Genomic DNA, 19,720 nt, shown 5'->3' on the forward strand with positions numbered 1-19,720 from the left:
GTGGCTTAGAAGCTTACCCACGGGATCAATTAGAACATGGGAGGAGATGACCAGAAAAGTTCTTGATAAATATTTCTCCTCAGCTAAGACGGGCAAGTTTAGAAGGGAAATCCATAAATTCTGCTAGAAAGAGAATGAAACTATTTTGAAGCATGGGAGAGGTTTAAGGAGATTGTTAGAAAGTGTCAACATAGAGGAATTCAACTCTGGATGCAACTCCAGGACTTTTGGGATGGATTGACACCGGCCTCGCGTAGAACATTGAGCATTGCAGCTGGAGGCCCGTTGATGAAGAAGACTCCAGAAGAGATAGTTACAATTCTTGAAGAGTTATCTGAAGATGCAAATCAGTGGCTCTCTTAGAGTGCTGAAAGAAGAAGATCAACTGGTGTTTACCAGGATGATGCTAACACATCTGTGCAGGTACAACTTGATGCTATGGCTAAAGAAATAAGGAAGCTGACCTTAGCCTCGATACAAAGTGAGCCTCATGCAGCCTATGATATATGCGGAAGAGGACATCCTACTCATGAGTGTCAAGCCTCAACTGAGGAAGTAAATGCGGTGGGAAACTACAATTTCAATGCAATGGGTTAGAGGTACCCCGATTTTTCATGGAGTTCACCTGGGGTTACCGCGAATGCATGGCAACAAAATAATTCTAGACCCCAGGGACAAGGAGCTCCAGCATTCCAAAATCAGCAAAGGCACAACAATTTCAACCTCAATAGCCCATTCATTTTGGCATAGAAGATCTCATGGAGGCCTTCATTCTGAAAACTTATGAAAGGATAGAAACTCATAGTGCAGCTATACGGGAACATGGAGCAGCTATTAAAGAAATAGGTACTTGTCTTCGAAGCTTGGAAAGACAGGTTGGGCCGCTAGCCACTCTATTATTTGAGAGGATTCCAGGAACGCTCCCCGCTGATACTGAGAGAAATCCCAAAGAAACAGTGAATGTTGTGACCTTGAGAAGTGGACAAGTGTTGAAGGATCCCACCCCAATCCAAAAAGATGTGATAATTGCAAAAGAAAGTGGGCAGCAGTTGAAAAGTGATGATAACAAGAAGAAGAAAGGCCCAATGAAAACTGAGAAGAAGAAGAAGAAGAAGAAGAAGAAGGAAGAAAAATCAAGAATGGAGGAATATGAGGAGAGCAAACATATGCCTGCTTTACCTTTCCCCCAAAAGCTATGTAGAGAAAAGTTGGACAAGCAGTTTGAGAAATTTATGGATGTGCTGAAACAGGTTAATGTAAATTTGCCATTCACAAAAGTGCTCTCCCAAATGCCAGCTTATGCCAAATTCGAGATCCTGACAAAGAAGAGGAAGATAGAAAAAACCTCAGTGGTCAAGCTCACAGAGCATTGCAGTGCGATATTGCAAAACAAACTACCACAAAAGTGTGGAGATCCAGGGAGTTTTACTATACCTTGCTCTTTAGGCTCTATTAATTTTAATAAATCTTTATGTGATTCCGGTGCCTCAATTAACTTAATGCCTCTGTCTATTTATAGGAAACTGGAGAAGGAGGTTGGAGAGATAAGGTCAGTGACAATATCTTTGCAGCTGGTAGACCAAACAATTCTAATACCCGAGGGGATAGAGGAAGATGTCTTAGTTAGGGTAGATAAGTTCGTATTTCCTGTAGATTTTATAGTTGTGAATATGGAGGTCCCCCTCATCTTAGGAAGACCATTCTTAGCAACGGGTAGAGAGATATTAGATATACACGAGATAAAGCTCATGCTAAGAGTGGGTGAGGAGACTGTAACTTTCGAGATGAATGTAGAAACGGGGGTGAAAAAGGAGAAGCCAGCTGCAAGTGTTGATTGAAAAGTGAAGGGATCAAAAGAGAAGGCTGCGGCGAGTGAGAAAGATAAGGTGGGGTGCACCCTAAGAAGGCGGAGAAGAAGCTTTCTGCATGGATGTGCGCATTAGTCCGAAGGCGAGGAATGGAGCCCGACTTAGACTCCGACTCTGACTAGATGTTCAGGGAAGTTTTCTTTACCTTATGCTTTTTAATTGTGCATCATGGGGACATGACACAACTTAAAGTGTGGGGTGGGGGGATAATTATATGTATAAGTGTTGGTTTTGTTAGTTGTAGTAGTTGGAAAATTGAAAAAAAAAACATAAAAATTGAATTGTTTTTTATTTTTCCCAACGATGGATATCATTCGACGGGTTTCTTGAGGGATTAAAGTTAAAAGAAAAAAACAAAAAGATTTTCTTTTATTCGGTAGTGTATTAATTCCCCCTTGGTATTTTTTTGTGCCGCGGTTCTTTTCCAATGGTTTTGTTTAAACCGGGTGTAGTTAGTTTTTATTTTTATTAGTAGTAGGAAGCGTTGTGCTGTGATTTGAATTAAAGGCAATATCTCTTAACTTTATTATTCCTTGAGAATAGTAAGTGCTTTAGTTGTGACTCTTAGGCTCAGTTTTTGACTCTTGTATATGTATCTTAAATTGTATGATTTTAACTTTGCTTAACTGCTTTGACTAGAGTGTCTTTATGAGTCCGATCCTGAGTGAGTTATGTGCCATGTGTGTGTGAGGTTTTGTGTATTCTGTGCATTGCATTTGATGTCTAGAACTTGCCATGTGTGTTTGCAAAGCGAAATAGTAGTTTTATTTAGTCTTGGAAGTGATATAGGCATTTCTTTGTTGAGCCAGATATATGTTTACCCACCTAATTGTTATGTGTCTTAGTTAACTCCTTTGAGCCTATAATCTTGTTTCTTTGACAACCACATTATAAACCTTACCCATTTGTTTGAATTGACCATTTATTTGAACCTTTTACCTCTCGTGAGCACTTGAATTTGATATGAACTTTGCAAAAGTTGAAGTGTGGGGTGGTTGGTTTGGCTTTTGAGTGGAACTAATGAAATAAGGAGAAAGGTACACTGTAAAAAAAAGTAAGAGCCACTTGAATTGAAAAAGAAAAGAAAGAAAAATAATTGTATGATTGTAAAAAATATTCCTTGATAGTGGTAACTCTTGATGTAATTATTCTTAAAGAATTAGGGAGTTAATGTATATTGATGTGAAGGTGGAGTTTTGGTTTGACATAAGTGTGGTTTAAATGGTTAAATGTATGTATTAAAGTGATTGGGGAGGTGCAGTCACTCATATATCTAAATGTATCATACCCGTCTCGTAGCCTGCATCACAACCAGTTAAAGTCCTACTTGATCCTTGACTGAATGAGCTCAATTAGTAGAGTAGTATACTACGGGCAAGCCTATGGTGCATCTTTTGTGGCATATGAATGTTGTTTTTGAGAGTGAGCGAATTCTTTCTATCTTAAATTCCTAATTGTTCTTAAATTTTATTATGTATGGAACTACTCTCTATTGTTGTATGAGGGCACTTAATTCATGAAGAAAAGGTAATATCGTTGACCTATGTGTTAGAGTAAGTGAGTGGGTTATAAATTATGCGTGGTGATTTTGAGTCAAATCTTGAGGCTGGGATGTTACGGTATTGTACTTAATCTGTTTTAAATATTCTTGATGTGATGAGTTATGAGAGTTATTTAAAAAAAGGTCGTGTTCTATGTGAAGTGTAGTCTAATTGCTCGAGGACGAGCAATGGTTTAAGTGTGGGGTGTTGATGCTAGGCTATAATCTCGTATTTTAGTCGCTTATTGCACTCTAATTTACTGCACTTTAATCGTTTTGAGCTTTAATTGATAATGTTTTGCACTTATTGTCTATTTTATGCCTTGTAGGTGTGATTCCGAGCTATGTAGATGTTACAAAATGAATTCGAGCTATTTGGAGATTTGAAGTCGGAGTAAAAGCACATGGGATTAAGCCGGATCATGTTCGGGGTCGAAAACCACATCTGGATATCAAAAAGCGAGGAAAATTCCGTACTCTGAGAAAACCCCACTGCCGAGGCGCGTGGGGCGCCGCGCGTGTACAATTTCCTGCTGCCTGTCAGAAATAACTCTCTAGATTTCCCCACTAATGCCATGCATGGCGCGTTGCCCCATGCGGCGTGCATGTGCAATTTTAACAGAGTAATTTTCCTATTTCGGCTAGGAGAAGGTGATTTCGTCTGCGCCCGACCCTATTTGGTATAAATATATGGAAAACGTCATTTTCTGGACTTTTGGATATATTGGAGACCTAAGGAGGCTAAGGAGGAGTTGGAGAAGCAAAAGCACACTGAGTTCATCATTCAATCCTCATTCAAGACCCGAGTTTGGATCGTTTTATGATTTTCTTTACTTTAACATATTTGTGATGAATTGCTCCATATCTAATGAGTAGTTTCCTTTAGGGTTTGATGGATTTGATGTATTGATATTTATTGTGGATTATAACTTTAGTTTTATGTATTGAAGCGTTTTTGGATGATTTAACTGTTGCATCTATATTTACTTGTTCATATAATCGAGAGAAGCATAACTTGTGATATCCTTGCATTATATTGTTGGTTGAGTTCATTAATTCTTCTTAGTAATCGAAAGAGTCTAGTTGATTTATTGATTAAACCTAGTTAGGAGAATAATCGATAGAGGTTTTCCTAAAGACCAATCCACTACGCATTATTGCATATCTTCACGTGCTTAAATTAGTTCATCTTGTGAGGTTAAGACTTAATCGAGAGAGGAGTTTTTGCTGAATGTTTGAACTAATAATTCAATGAATTCAAGAGACTCACTTAAACATTAGAAGTGAATTATCTAGAGTTGGATCCCGACAATTATCTTGCACCTTTCCTATCAACCCCTATTTTTCTCCCACTGATAACTCCCTTGCTTATCTTTGTTTCGATTGTCATTAGTCAATAGCTTTAGATTCTTAGTTAATTTTAGTTATTCATCATATAAATCTCAATTGTTGATTCTCCTAGATAGCAATCAAGCTAGAAACTATGAAAATATTGTTTAACTCCAATCCCTGTGGATACGATATTATACTATACTATCTTAGACTAGCGAGCAAATTTTAAGTGGTGTTTTGCGCTCGTCAGCTCCGGCAGGAGGTGGCTAGACTTGCTACAGCTGGAGATCTTCCTTTTGATATGCTCCTTGACCCGCACCAGTCTACCCCAGATTCTTCAGTACCATCTGCACCGGTAGCACCAGCTGGCCAGTCTGACGAGCTAGACCTTGCTGCCGACACTGTTGAGGCAGTGCGTGCGATGTTTGACAACCCAACCATGCCTAGATTTGATGATGAAGAGATTCAGTTGGCTGACCCTAAGAGAGATGACATTGTTGGGGACACTAAGATGTCCAAGGATCCTTAGGGAGTTTTCTTCTCCCTCTCCTCTTTTACTCTTATTTTGCTAATCATTGGGGACAATGCTTGGTTTTATTCGGGTGGGGGAGGGAGTTTGTTTGACACATTGGTATACTTTGATACATTTGGTCTGTAATAATTTGATGGTACTCTTTCTTTTCTTATTTGTATTTATCTAGCTTCTCTCTCTTCTCTTATGTATATTTGTCCCTCATTAGTAGTTTTTGCTTATTAGCTTCTTATTTTTTCATATTAGTTCTTGTTTTGTTAAGTAGCTTCTTTTTATTCTTTAGTAGATAATAAGCCTTTGGTTTTCTTAACACCACGGTTCTTTCCAAAGGTAGTTGTTGTGTGAACCGGGTGACTCGTCTCAACTATGGATGTCGTGACAATCTTCTTAAGGGAATGAGTCTGTTTTTGTATTTAGGTAATAATAGTAATAGTAATGAATAAAAAGACCTAATCATGTCATTCTCGAAGAGTTAATCATGCTTTAATTCATACCAACACACTTAACTACGTTCTTATGGTTAGAGACAAGTTTTTTGAAAGAAATAGCTCTAGTTAGTGACTTTGTGACTCTTGAGTTGACTTTGGTAATCATCGAGTGGTTTAATTGGACCATAGTGATCTTTAAACTTGAATGTGGTCATTGTAGGCTCTCGACTATATCCTCTTTTACAATCTAGTTGCGTGCGGGGTGAGATGAATTGTTGCTAGTCCAAGTATCCGTGCGAAGGGTCTAGAACTTGCCCCCAGATGTATTTCAAGGCGAAATCCTAAGCTTTGCTTGGTTTGAGAGGTGATTGTAGGCTTTCCTTGGCCCGTTTGAGCTTTCTATTGCCAACCAATGTCGTTATCCCTAGTCAACCCCTTTGAGCCGATACCCTTCCTCATTTGATAATTATGTTATAAGCCGTTACTCGTTTTGTCGTGACCCTCTCTTGGCACCCGAACTTTTCTTAACACTCTTGTGAAACAAGTAGCTTAAAACATAAGTTTGGGGGAGAGATGAGGAATTTGAAAAAGGTATCAAGGCACAAAAAGAGAAAAGAAATAATCTCTATGAAAAGAGAAGGCAAGAAAAGAAAAGAACAAAAAGAAAAACGCAAAACATGAATAAGTGGAAGGGTTGATGGTTTCAAAAAGAGGTAATGATCCCTTGCATGAGCAATCAAAAAGGGAGAAAAAGAATGAAATGAACAAGAAAAAGTGATGTTAAGTCTCCCTAGTCCCCGATGAAAAGAAAATACCTCTAAGAATTGGTAATTGTGAGCCGAGAAATGAAAATGTGGAGTGATTAAGGAAATGTGTAACCACTTACCCATATGGTAGGCTACCCTAATCCAAAAGCCTTCATTACAACCCGAAAGAAGTCCTACTTGATTTCAAACCGAGTGAGCTTACATTAGTGGCGATCTACATGAGGGGCAAGCCTATGGTACTTGAAGCCGTACTTGTGACATTCTCTTGTGAGAGATGAGTGGACCTTTCATGAATCTTAAGATTAAGTGCTAATTTCTTAAGTGAGCTTGGCAAATGGAAAGTATAGGAAGAAGAGTTTGGATTCCACCATGACCTATATGATAGAACAAGATTCCTTGATGAGTAAAGTCAATTCTTGAAACTTAAATGTCACATTAGAACTATATGTGCATGAATATTTGACTTGTCACCTTGTTGATAATGCATGAGCAGTGTGGGTAATTATTGGTCCCAACTGATGTGTGACTGCTCACCTTTGACTCGCTAAAATGACCCTTAACTCTAGGAGGTGGGAACCAACTTATTTGCTTGAGGACAAGCAAAGACTTAAGTTTGGGGGAGTTGATATGTGGGGATTTTGATTACTTATTTGCACCTTTTTGCTTTTGTTTTAGTTCGAAAGTATTGATTTATATTTCCGAAACTAATGAAAGTGTGCAAATTGCAGGAATGTTGGAAGTTTGGTCTTCAATGATGAAATCCGACTAAAAAGGAGTATTCTGAATCACAAAGCAAGAAGGGGCGCAGAACTTAAGAAGTGCGGTCCGCAGAAGGATTTCTGCGGTCGCAGAAGAAAGTGCGGACCGCGAAATTCCATCTGCGGCCGCAAGACAATTGACAGAGCCCAACAGAATTCTAGCTAATATGCGGACTGTACATGAATTGTGCGGCCGCAAAACAAGGTTTGTACTGACAAATGATTCAAAGTTCAGAGAGTATGCAAAAGACCAAGACCTGAAGCCTCGCTGAAGTGCGGACCGCACAAGAATTATGCAGCCGCAGAAGATGCTTTGCGCGACTGCAGAATTCAAGACATGCTAGCTGAAGAAATTTGCGGACCGCATATGGAATTGTGCGGCCGCAGAATCTCCCGAAGGGCATTTTTGTCGGCTAATTTTGGGCCACTATAAATAGACGAGTTTCTCATTTTTAGGTCAAATTTCGAAGTTTGAGCTACTGTAACCGTTATATTTTTCCATTTTAGGAAGTTTGTGATTATTTTAGGTCTAAAATATCATATTTTATCATTTTAATCTTAGATTATGAGTTTAATTTATATTTCTTCTTTGTTTTCTTCAATTCTCACTATGATTAGCTAGATTCTTACTAGGTTTGTGACCCAACCCTAGTGTGTAAATCTTATGAGTATTTAATTTAGTGTTTGTTTATGATTGAGTGTTGATTATTTAGCTTTGTTTATGCTACAATTTTAGAATTAATGGTTGCAAACATTGATTCATACCTTTTTGACTTGGTCTCTACGTGATAAATAGGGACCTAGTATAGGATAACTTGGCTAACAAAGAATTGGGCTAATTGAGAGTTTGATTAGCCTAATTAAAGGGTTCAAACTAGAGATAGTAAGAACCCGACTTGAGCTCATATCAACTATTTAGTTTGATACCCATGTGGGCTTGAGAAAGCCAAATTGGGCAAAATCACTCTTGACCGAGAGGTGTTGAGTGGGTAACGTAGAGTTGAGAGTTATAATACACCCCCAATCAACAAAATAGGTGTTAACGTATTTAACTCATTAGGCGAACACCTAGGTTATGGTCACATCCCTAGGCTTTTTAACTATTTAGAAAAATACCAAAAACAGTCATTCGCTTCTAGTTTCTTTTCTTAGCTTATAATTGCTAGAGTAAAATTAGAATTAGAAATCAAAACCTTTTGTTGGAAATGCAATGAAGTTATTCCATTCTCTTTCGTCAAGTGTATACTCTTAACACCCATAGAAACTCCATGTGAAAATCGCCCCCGATTCTAGTTGGGTACTATTCTTCTAACGACCGTTTTCACTCACTATTGAGTGCGGATTGGACGTGGATCACGTACGACTAACGAAAGGCCGTGATATCCGCGCCCAATCGGATATTACGGTGCGAAACTCGCTCGATGTCGGTAGCGTATCAGTGATTGATGTACAAGGAGGATTTTTACTTTTTTTAGAATTGTACTAGGAGTAAAATTCTCCAACTATATAAATGAGAAGTTTCTTATTCAATAGACACATTGTAACACGCATATCAAGGAAATGCAAACTTATTTCTTTGTTTTCTAGCTATTGAAAGGTTCTTATTTTAATCATGTTCTCCATACACATTTGGCTTCGAATCGAGGGTAAAACTACTGTTAAGCTTGAATCCGAGCTCGGACTCAACGTCACAACTGGTTTGATTATTTATTTCATATTTAATTCGTTTATCTAACATTTTTAATTATTTGTGTTGAATCAATCCGCATATCCTTAATATCGCATACAAATTTAATTGTTATCCGTTTTAAGGGTAAACAAATACATATACATTATCCTCGGCATATTATCAATAACAATACTTTTTGTGAGGTGAACATTGTCAAGTGCCAGATTCTCGAACAGCTTAGTACCGGAAATAAGTTTCTTTTTAAAAGCCCAAGAGTATTTCTCCATAAAGAAATTGAATTATGACTAAACGTCTCTAAATCAGAATTGATTATCTTTTTAAAAATTATTGTTGGTATAATTTCAAAATGAATAAGGAGAAAACGCTGATATGACACATCAATCTTATATTTAGAAAAAGAAAAAAAACAAATAAAACTCATCTAATGACTTACCATTTAGACTTGACCTATTGATTATTGTTAAATCACAATCAAAGGGTCTTTCTCTATCATAAGCTACACTAAACGTGCGTCACCAAAAAGAAAAAAGAACTAATTTGACTACCAATTGGCGCTAACTGTGTGCCAAATGCACTAATAAGATGAAAGGTTATAATTTTTCCCTTTAAGAAATTAATGTTTTCAAAGACAACATTTGAGGCAAAGCGGCATCAAAACCTAATATTTCACTATATTCCATTTCAAGCTCCAGAAAAGAAAAAAGTAGATACCAATCAGTGTTTTAAAAGGCATTTCTGGGACTCGTCCGGGGTTCGCCCCTGAGCGGGGCACTTGCAAAACGCCTGGGGCTCATATATGGGGCTTAGTTCTGTGAGGCTTATGCCCCAAGCGCCTGACCGTGCGCCCTAAATACGCCTAACGCCCAACGCCAGGGGCTCGCCTAACAATTCTAACGCAAATCACGTGTCGAATTTCCTAATTAACATCGTTGACCTTCAAAATTCTTTAACAAATTAATGATAAAAGTTCTATTCATCGATAGAAATATAAAGACTGAGCATAGCTCTAATAATGAGACATAGTATTGCGAATTTATATCTTCGCTTGTTATTGGTCGTGTTTTAGTTCATTTGTCCCTCCTTGTTATACACTTTTATTAATTTGATATCTTAAACTAATTTGTATTTATTCATGAAGGAGTAATATTTTAATTATCGTACTAATAAGATTTTATTAATTATTTACTTTTAGGAAGGTAAAACGTGGAGTTTGATAATTCTTTTTAAAGAAATTGTAAGTTTTTAATTATTTGAAAGTTAAAGACGTTATACGTGATTTGTATGCATTAGTTATACTTAAAAATCATGGTAGATGTGTTTTTTCTATGAGTTCCTTTAATATATATATATATATATATATATATATATATATATACTGTCATTATATTATTTTATAAAATATTAAAAATTAAATATCTATGAGGCTTACGCCCCTTGCCTCGGGCTTACGCCTCGCTGAGACATATGTAAAACGTCTCGCTTTACGCCCACGCCTTTTAATACGCTGATATCAATTACCAATATATTAACTCTTCAATGTTCACTGTTCGATAATTGTATTTGACCATTATATTGGATAAATCACAAATCATAAATCATAGGAGCTAGGAAGTGCAATTGGGGTAAAAGTACAACTGTTATCTAGACGTTTTTTTAGTACGATGTTTTCCTAATTTCCATTACATATAGTAAAGATCGAGCTCACGCCTATTGTGTGGAAGACTCCAACCGATATTATTAGACTATAGTTTGAGACTTTCTTCTATTGCCCAACTTCTTTCTTTTGGATAAGAACTACTGATTGTGTAACTAACCATGATACATACCTAAAAAACATTGAAGTCGACAAGCTTACTGATTGTAATACAAGTTGACTATTCAATTCCGAAACTTATTCTGTAGGCCATCAAGTAGCTGTTGAATATTAATGCATATTAATTCCAAATGCATAGTAAAAATTAGAACAATTTCCAATTATAGAAAAGATATGACAAGACAGTTATTGCATGCGAGTCCAATATATGGACAGAATTAATTCTCTACCTGATTGAATAGCCTTGTAATATATCAATGGAAATTCAGTGACGAGGTTCAAAATTCTTAAGAAAAGAAAGAATGTAATTTCTAATTCAATAATATATTTTTCGGTTAATGAAATTATATTACGAGCCAGTTGATTCACCGATTCAGTGCAATAAAATACCTTGAAATAAATAAATATAAAACATAAATTTTTGACTACCCAATACTACTTGAAATCCATTTGCTAATTGGACCACCTGTTAATTACTTGCTTAGTCAAGCTAGACAAGATAGTCAATTCCTTGTTGCAGGTTGAAACCATACAATTTGATATGGATGACTCTATTCATAATTAATTAATTTGGAGGATCTGGACCTTTTAATGATGATATATAGTTGTACTTTCATGAGTTGGAGACTATATCTGGTCAAAGTTTAAAGTTGTTGCGTTAGTCATTTTAACTACTCATAACATTCAAAAAGAATTGACATGAATTGTATATTCTTGTCGAAACTAACGTGATTTTGGAATAAGTTCAGTTCTTGAAGCTTTCGTTTTAACTGAATGGAGTTTATATTGACCCCAGAAAATGTGACCTTATCTCTTATTTAAGCTTTGAGGGGAGACTCTAAGGATATTTATACTAATAAATCGTTCTAAAAAGTGTCAAAAAATAGGCGTTGAACATCAAGTTTTATCTAAGTTTTTATAAACATACTAAACTTTTGACGTTAAACTGTAGGAATTGTTCCTGGAAACGACGTAATTGTTTACTTGATATTGCAGCAGAATAATTCGTTTATGTATACTATAAATTTGGATCATAGTCAAATTTTATATTTCATTTGTATTAAATCCATGTGCTCTAGAAGTTAAACAAGACGGCAATAGTACTTAGTAGTATTTGAAACACAAAATCTACTATTTTGTTTTTTTAGTCTGTCGTTGCCTGTCCAGAAGGTTGCCTCGTGTCACATTTACGATTCAGTAAATCCTTATAACTCTTGTTTATTTACTCGTAATATCTAATTCAAAGCTTTACGTTTGACCATTTACTAATTTGTGGGTGTCTTTTTCAAGCAATTTTTCGTAGGATGTTTACTTTTCGACGCCGGCTCAATTTCTATTTTATTCAAAGGAGGGGAAACATTAAAAATATCAAACCAAAAAAAAAATATAATGACGAGTTTTTCTAGATTTAAAAGACTCGTGAAGTGCTTTTATAAATAAAGTCACTTTCAAGACTAGTGGCTGAATGGCAATAGAATGTTTTGTCAGAGACAGCATAGATTGAGATAGTTAAAACTACAGTTGGATGGTCAATGCAAACTCTATTGAATGCGACTTTCCCTATATATTAAATTGTGGCCCAATTCTCAAGCTTAAGAAGAACAGTCCACCTTTAACTTTTTTTCTGAGGTATTTAGAATTTAAATTTGATTGATTTAATTTAAATTTTTTAAGAATTTATTGTCCTTTTGAAATTATGGGTTATTTAATAATTTTTCTGTATATATTCATATTTTGTTTAAAAAATACTAAGTATAGATGTGGGATCATAATCAGGCATTTTTTTTTTCTTTCAATTCAGTCCAATGTCTTATTAAAAGCTATGGAACATAGATCTTTCTTCTTCAATCCAACTAGGAAATGTTTTTAATAATATGAAGTTCTTTGATATAATTAATTTTAAGTTTCTCATAATCACACAGCTCTGCTAGTTTTTCACGTGTTTTTGCATTTTCTATTCAAAATTTCTTACTCACTCCACTTCATTAATTGACACATTTTTTTTCGCTCCGTCTCAAAAAGAATAATATTTTTTTATATATAACAAAAATTTAATTTTTATCTTCTTATTTTTTCATCTTTAAATACATAATTTTATAATCACACAAATAAATCACATATTTATAACGGTAAGTTATAAAAGTCTTTCTCTTTATGTTATACTCGGTATCTAGTCGAACATCTTCATATAAAATGACTTGGCTTTTGTTTACTACGTAGAAGTGTTCCAAGTTATACCATGTGCATTTTTAATGCCTAGCGGAATAGGTTACAGAAACTGTGCGAGGAGGCAATAAATAACACCCCACCTGATAACATCCACAATTTAAGGGTCACAAACAAAAGAAAATTGCATAGCTTTTTCCTACAAGTATACGAAAGTGATGACATAATGATGATAACATAGCATTTATAGCACAAGGATAGTTGTTACAATTAAGCACAAAAAGAAAAAGTAGGTGATGACATAGAATTACCCAAACCTAGGAAAACACCCAGAAAGGAAAACAAATAAAATAAAAATAAAAATAAAAATAAAAACCCTTTTTTTTCTTTTGGATGATGATGGTGTTTTTCCAACTAAGGAAAGTGAGTAAATTCCTATGTAATTTTCCTAAATAGGGTTATTTTTGAGTATGTCATTGGGCAGCAGAAGTAGCAGGATTTGGTTGTGGTTTCTTTTCAAAGAGGGTCAGTCTATTATCACCCAACCTTGTCTTGTAAGCTGACTTCTTGTATTCACACCATGTGAACTCATTGTACAAACTTTCTTCTCCTTCTTCCATTAAACATGATAAAGGTGCTATCTTTTCACTCAGAGGTGGCCCTCCAAAATAAATCATAGACACCCTGGATTTCATACTATCTGCCAACACTCTGTGCCTTACACTCCTAAACCTTCCATTACTCATCACCTGCCATTCAAATTTAAATATAACGCACTTTATTCGGTGTTCAGTCTGGATTCATATCGACCCCATTAAATAAAAGAAAAATTGTTGTTACCTGTAAGGAGTCATCCACATTGATGAAAAAGGAGTAAGGATCAGGTGGGACAGAGAGCCATGTCCCATCTCTGAGTGAGATTTGGAGTCCACTTGTGTTGTTAGACCTAACAACAGATATTACTTGTGGGTCTGTGTGCTCTCCAAAACCAATCAAATTTCTACCACTCAATGTATGGAGCAACTCTGGACATGGTGGATAGTGATTTAGCCTAAAACATGAGTCACTTTTCTCATCCCTTAACATCTTACTTAGCACATTCTTTGGTTCAATTCTCAACCCTTCTGCAATCTTTTCCAGCACCAAACATGCCAAATTTCTCACTGCACTTACATACTCATTCACCAATGACCTGCATATATAGAAAATGGGGAGGAAAAAATCAAACTTTTTACTGAACCGTATAAAAATTTTTATGTAGTCAAGTCACGAAAATAATAAAAATCAGTTAGTAATAGTACTAATTTGTTATATATAAATGGTAAGTAACATGAAAATTAAATCAAGATTAATTAGTATTCCTAAATTGTATAAGATTTAGTGTTTAATAGTTTTTTCATGTTTAGTTGGATTTTGTTTATCGAATTCATATTATTCTTTCTATTGAATAAAGTTTTACATGGAAAGTAGAAAAGAAAATATTCATACTTATAAGAGTTGGATACTCTTAATGGTATGAAGCCTTTTTGGGGAATATCGTGAGGGTCTGACCCAAAATAGATAATATCACATTATGTTAAAAGTGAATTTGGACTGTTTTAACCCAACGAACATGCTGTAATAAATTAAATTACACTGATGGTATTAAAAAATCATCACATTGCCAATACGTAAAAAGAAAAAAGATAAAATTAACAAAAAAAATTCATGAATATCTTGCTTACCAGAAAAGATGAGAATTTCCGGGAATAGCGAAGGATTTTTGGTAACTAAGATCAGGGTTAGTTGTGAGTAATAAATATTCAACCCAACCCATATCACCATTTGAGCCAATTCTTTTGTTACCATAGCCAAAAGGGTTAGCTGGACCGGCTTTGTCTTTCTCAACTTGGGACAAGTTAAAGAAGTTGACAGCTTCACTTTCTAATTTGGTCATGGTTTCAACAGGGACACCATGATTCACCACCTTGAAAAATCCAAATTCTTGACAAGCTTTAATAATAAGGGTGTTGACTTCAGGGTCTAATAAGTCTATCACTGGAATACCAGTGAAAACATCAGTGTTGTTATTCTTGCATGTTTTTATGTGAGATAAATTTTCTACAAGTGGCTGAGTTAAAACCACCATAGTTTAATAGTATGTCGTAGGAATATAAACTTGAAGAGGAATAAGAAGAAGAAAGAAGAGGAAGTAGTAGGTTTTTGGTTGGTTTGGTAGGGGATTGGTGGAGTTTAAATATGGAGAAAGGCTGATGCATGAGAGCAGAGGTAAGGAGGCGTTAGAAACTATAAAGAGAAGCCGCCATCTGGCTTAGTTATAGACGATTTGCTTGGTTACTTCTTCTCTCGAGGCTGGAATCTAAATTTTAATATTTTAGTCTTATTTTATAAGCCTCCTCGTTTACTGTACTATGTCTTAGTTTCACACAGACACAAAGTTAAAAATATATTTTAAAAAAATTGAATCATGTGATTGTAAATAAAAGGTGTATGCAAAACATACCAAAATTATCATTTGAGTTTATATGTTGTGTCATTTCTATAAAAGTATGACATTAAAAAGTAAAATGAATATATTGAAATTATAATTTACTAAATATAGAAATAAGACATTGTTTGACTAGCCTAAAAAGGAGAATAAAACATATAAGTTGAAACGGATAAAATAACATTGTCTATTATTTTATTAGTGAATTTGAGAGATACCTTATAAAATGAAAATTGAAAATTGACGAAATTAAAGAAAAGTAAAGGGTTCTTGAATTCTGAAATACCGTTAAAGAGAAGTTTAATTAAAGAATTATGCTTTAAGTAACTCTACTTATTGAAAATTAAGATTCTTCCTAAATTATTATGAAGGAGGATACAAATATACTTAAGCTTGAGGTTCTCTTGACGAGTCGTCGTCGGTACTGTAAAAATATAATAAATTAAATACTAAAAACTTTAAAGATTGATTTGTTAGAGTATAAAAGATGAGCTAGCTCTGACTAGATACTGTTCCCTTATTTATCAGTTTTTCAACGTCATAAACTTAAATAGCACTAAAAAGATTCTTTTTGGCAAGAGCTTCTATGGGTCATGTCAATTTTAATAAAATAAAAGATGGAGTATTTAAAAAAGTAAAAATTGAACGAATAAGAATCATTTATGACCTCAAGTTTCTTTCAAAAATCTGATACTCTTCTCCACTTTTACTGCTAATCGTTGGTCAAACCAACGAACTATATATATGGAAAAAAAAATAGACTTTCTTTTTCTTAGCTGAAGCAAGATATTTTGAAAATAACACAATTCGCTTTCGAAAAATTTCTTGAATTAGCTTGTTGATCGCCATCAACCTCAATTAAAAACCGTAAGTTGATCTCTCTTGGTTCAAATTTACTAGTCGTGGATTAGCGTTTGTTAATCTCTTTAGTTCATACTGAGAGATGATTTTTATTAAAATAGTATGAAGACTAGGCGGTCTGTTATATCAGTTAATTGATGTCGATGTAATTAGTTAAGGCTGTTAGTAAGTCGGTTAGTGAATAGCACATGATGTGCACGTGATCCGGCCAAGTGTAATTTTGTATGTCTTTGATTTGTGCATTTTGTAAGAAGTAAGAGAGAAAATGAGATCTTCTTCCTTATACATTCCTCTCTCTTGATTCTAGAATATTCCTTTTCATAGATGAATCCTAGCTCCTCATTTCTGTCAATTAAACTGAGATTCACAAAGTTAATCCTCAATTTAACATGGTATCAGAGCGACGATCGTGAGGCGTGAACTCCGGCGTAAAGCTCCGACTGAATAAGAACAATTTCAAGCTGGAAGAGGCGGACATGGAGAAAAATGAAGTAAGCTCACTTGATCACAATCATCCACTATACCTTTAAGTTGGAGATACTCCAGGGCTGGTTTTAATTCCAATCAAGCTCACAGGGCCAGAAATTTATGCCCGGTGGAGCAGAGCAATAAAATTGGCCTTGGAGGAAAGAGCAAACTAGGTTTTGTGGATGGATCGTGTGTAAAGGCTAGGCACAAAGGGGAATTGGTTGAGCAATGGGAAAAATGCAACGCAATAGTGTTGCCATGGATAGGAAACACAATTTCGAATGAATTAATGCCAAGTATTGTCTATGCATCAAATACGAGGAAAGTGTGAAACGATTTTCAGGAGAGATTTGATCGCTCAAACTTGACAAGGATTTACCACCTCTGGATTGAAATAGCAACAATGAGGCAAGGAACAGATTCAGTAACGAGTTAATACACCAAAATGAAGGATCTGTGGGACGAATTGGATGTGTTGGCTCCTTTATCATGTTGTGATTGTGAAGAAGCGAGGCCATCTATTGAACTCCTGAAGTCACAACGTTTGCTGCGATTTCTTATGAGATTGAATGAAAGTTATAGCAACATAAGAAGCAACATACTTTCAAGGAAACCACTGGTGACAATAAATGAAGCTTATGCGATTATCACATAGGAAGAGAGCCAGACATCCCTTGGTGTTGTGGACACTCACAAAGATCCATTGACTATGCTTGCAGGAAAAATGCAAGGGTTCAAACCAAGGGGACCATGCATGATATGTGAATATTGTGGCTATAAGGGCCACTTGAAGGAAAATTGCTATAAGATTGTAGGGTACCCCCTAGTCTTTAAAAGTAAGAAGAAAAATGGTCACTTTGGTGGAACTCCTGGCCAATCTAGCAGCAGACCACAGACTGGATGAGGCTATAAGACAAGCATCAATAGTGCAGCAGCTGAGGATTAGGTACAGGGATATTTTTTTACCGAGGAAGAGTATTCACAACTCATGAGCTTGCTTAATAAACCTCCACCAGGTGATTGCAACTCGAACATGGTGGCAGGTACTGTTACATTACTTTCTGAGACTTATATATGTGAATGGATAATAGATTCAGGGGAATCACACCATATTACACCCTGTAAGGAGTTATTAGAATACATAAGAAGCTTAGAAAAGAGTCACAACAGTAGAGTACAAGTATCAACTGGCAATAAGTCATATATATCTAGTGCAGGAAGTACAGTGGTATTAGGAAGTCATAAAATCACGAATGTGTTGCACGTGCCAGACTTCAAATTTAATTTGCTTTCAGTGTCAAAGCTAACCAAGGAATTGCTGTGTAAGGTCACTTTCTTCCCTGATTTTGTGTGTTTCAGGGACTCTACAATGTCAATGTAATGGTGATTGTTAGAGAAAATAATGGACTCTACATATTGCAAAGAGAAATAAAGCCTACAGTAGGAGCAACTGTAATAAAAGATGCAGATAAAGTAGAATTGTGGAACTTAAGGCTAGGACATCGCTCAGCTATAGCAATGCAACACATACCAAGACTGAAGAACAAACTAAACAACACAGTGCACGAACAATGCTTAGTATGCCCAATGGCAAAACAAGTGAGATTAAAGTTTTCTATTAGCAAGAGTAGCACTAGTGGTATTTTCAAACTGATACATGTAGACGTGTGGAGACCTTATAGAAGGCCTACTTTTGATAGAAAATAATTCTTTGTTACTGTGGTGGATGACTATAGTAGGTACACTTGGGTCTGTTTACTCCAATCTAAATGTGAAGTGTTAGTTGTACTTAAGGATTTCTTGACAATGATAAGAAATCAGTTTGGTGTATATGTGAAAGTATTAAGGTCGGACAATGGTACAGAATTCTTTAATTCTCAATATAATGAACTCTTCAGTTCTCTTGAAATTATTCATCAAAGTAGTTGTACTTATACACCACAGCAAAATAGGACAGTAGAAAGAAAACATAGACATATTTTAGAAGTGACAAGAGCGTTGAAAATTCAAGGTGTTATCCCAGTCAAATTTTGGGGTGAGTGTGTTAAAATAACAGTTTATCTAATAAATTAGTTGCCTATACCAGTACTAGAAGGCAAAACACCATATGAGGTACTCTATAGGAAGGAACCAGTGATGGATCATTTGAGAGTGCTTGGTTGTTTATGCTATGCAAGCAGTCTACCTAGGTCTGATAAACTAGCTCCTAGAACAAAGAAGACACTGTTAATGGGCTATTCTGAGACTCATAAGGGATACAAGCTATTTGACTTGGACACTAAGACTTTTTCATCAGTAGGGATGTCAGCTTTAGGGAAAGAACTTTCCCTTTCAGATTTATGCCAATTGAAAATGAAGATGATGTATTATTCATGCCAATAACCAATTTAGGAGGTACTCATCCACACAATGAAGAGAATTCTCATGCTTCAACTCCACCACAGTAGTCAGCTAATCCAATACACCAAGATAGAAGTGATTCTATAGAAACTACACATACACATGACATTGCAGATCATTGGTTAGATACACAACACATTGCATCCAGTTCTTCAATAGAGACAACACACGATTGTCAACCAACTGAATTTAATAGAGAGATGCCTAATGAAGAACCAGTAGAAGAACATAATTCAACTGAACAATTAGCAGAGAATAACAGGGGCAAAAGAGTTACTAAGCGACCCATTTGGTTAAAGGACTATATCACTACCAAAAGAGGGTCTTCTAAGTGCTCCTATTCCATTGCAAATTATATGGGATATGATCACTTATCTGCTGACTATCAGAAGTATTTGAGCATGTTTTCAGGCCCCGCGGAGCCAAGAAACTTCAAGGCGGCATATCAAGATCAGAAATGGGTTGAAGCAATGCAACAGAAGGTTGATGCTTTAGAGCAAAACCACACTTGGGAGCTTGTTGACTTGCCTGAAGGGAAGCAGACTGTAGGTTCAAAATGGGTATATAAAGTCAAGTACAAGCCAAATGGAGAAGTAGACAAATACAAAG

At 35.7% G+C, this 19,720-nt stretch overlaps 1 protein-coding gene across 1 annotated transcript; it reads right to left on the bottom strand.

The window, feature by feature from the left end:
- Window positions 1–13,113: 13,113 nt before the first annotated feature.
- On the bottom strand, window positions 13,114–15,235 carry LOC104095830 (gibberellin 2-beta-dioxygenase). The gene is made up of 3 exons (XM_009602047.4): window positions 14,619–15,235; window positions 13,735–14,086; window positions 13,114–13,643 (listed from the first exon to the last, which is right to left on the bottom strand). The coding sequence occupies exons 1-3, from the start codon at window positions 15,020–15,022 to the stop codon at window positions 13,368–13,370; spliced, it is 1,032 nt and encodes a 343-aa protein (XP_009600342.1). The 5' UTR covers window positions 15,023–15,235; the 3' UTR covers window positions 13,114–13,367.
- Between the last annotated feature and the right edge of the window lie 4,485 nt (window positions 15,236–19,720).

Source organism: Nicotiana tomentosiformis, chromosome 2, assembly GCF_000390325.3.
Source record: "Nicotiana tomentosiformis chromosome 2, ASM39032v3, whole genome shotgun sequence".
NCBI lineage: Eukaryota > Viridiplantae > Streptophyta > Magnoliopsida > Solanales > Solanaceae > Nicotiana > Nicotiana tomentosiformis.

Excerpts from the sequence above, each read along its gene's own strand:
- LOC104095830 (XM_009602047.4), bottom strand. The coding sequence starts at position 15,022 with ATGGTGGTTTTAACTCAGCCACTTGTAGAAAATTTATCTCACATAAAA. Across the intron at positions 14,087-14,618 it reads GGAAATTCTCATCTTTTCTG|GTCATTGGTGAATGAGTATG; the intron begins GTAAGCAAGATA and ends CTATATATGCAG. Across the intron at positions 13,644-13,734 it reads ATGTGGATGACTCCTTACAG|GTGATGAGTAATGGAAGGTT; the intron begins GTAACAACAATT and ends TTTGAATGGCAG.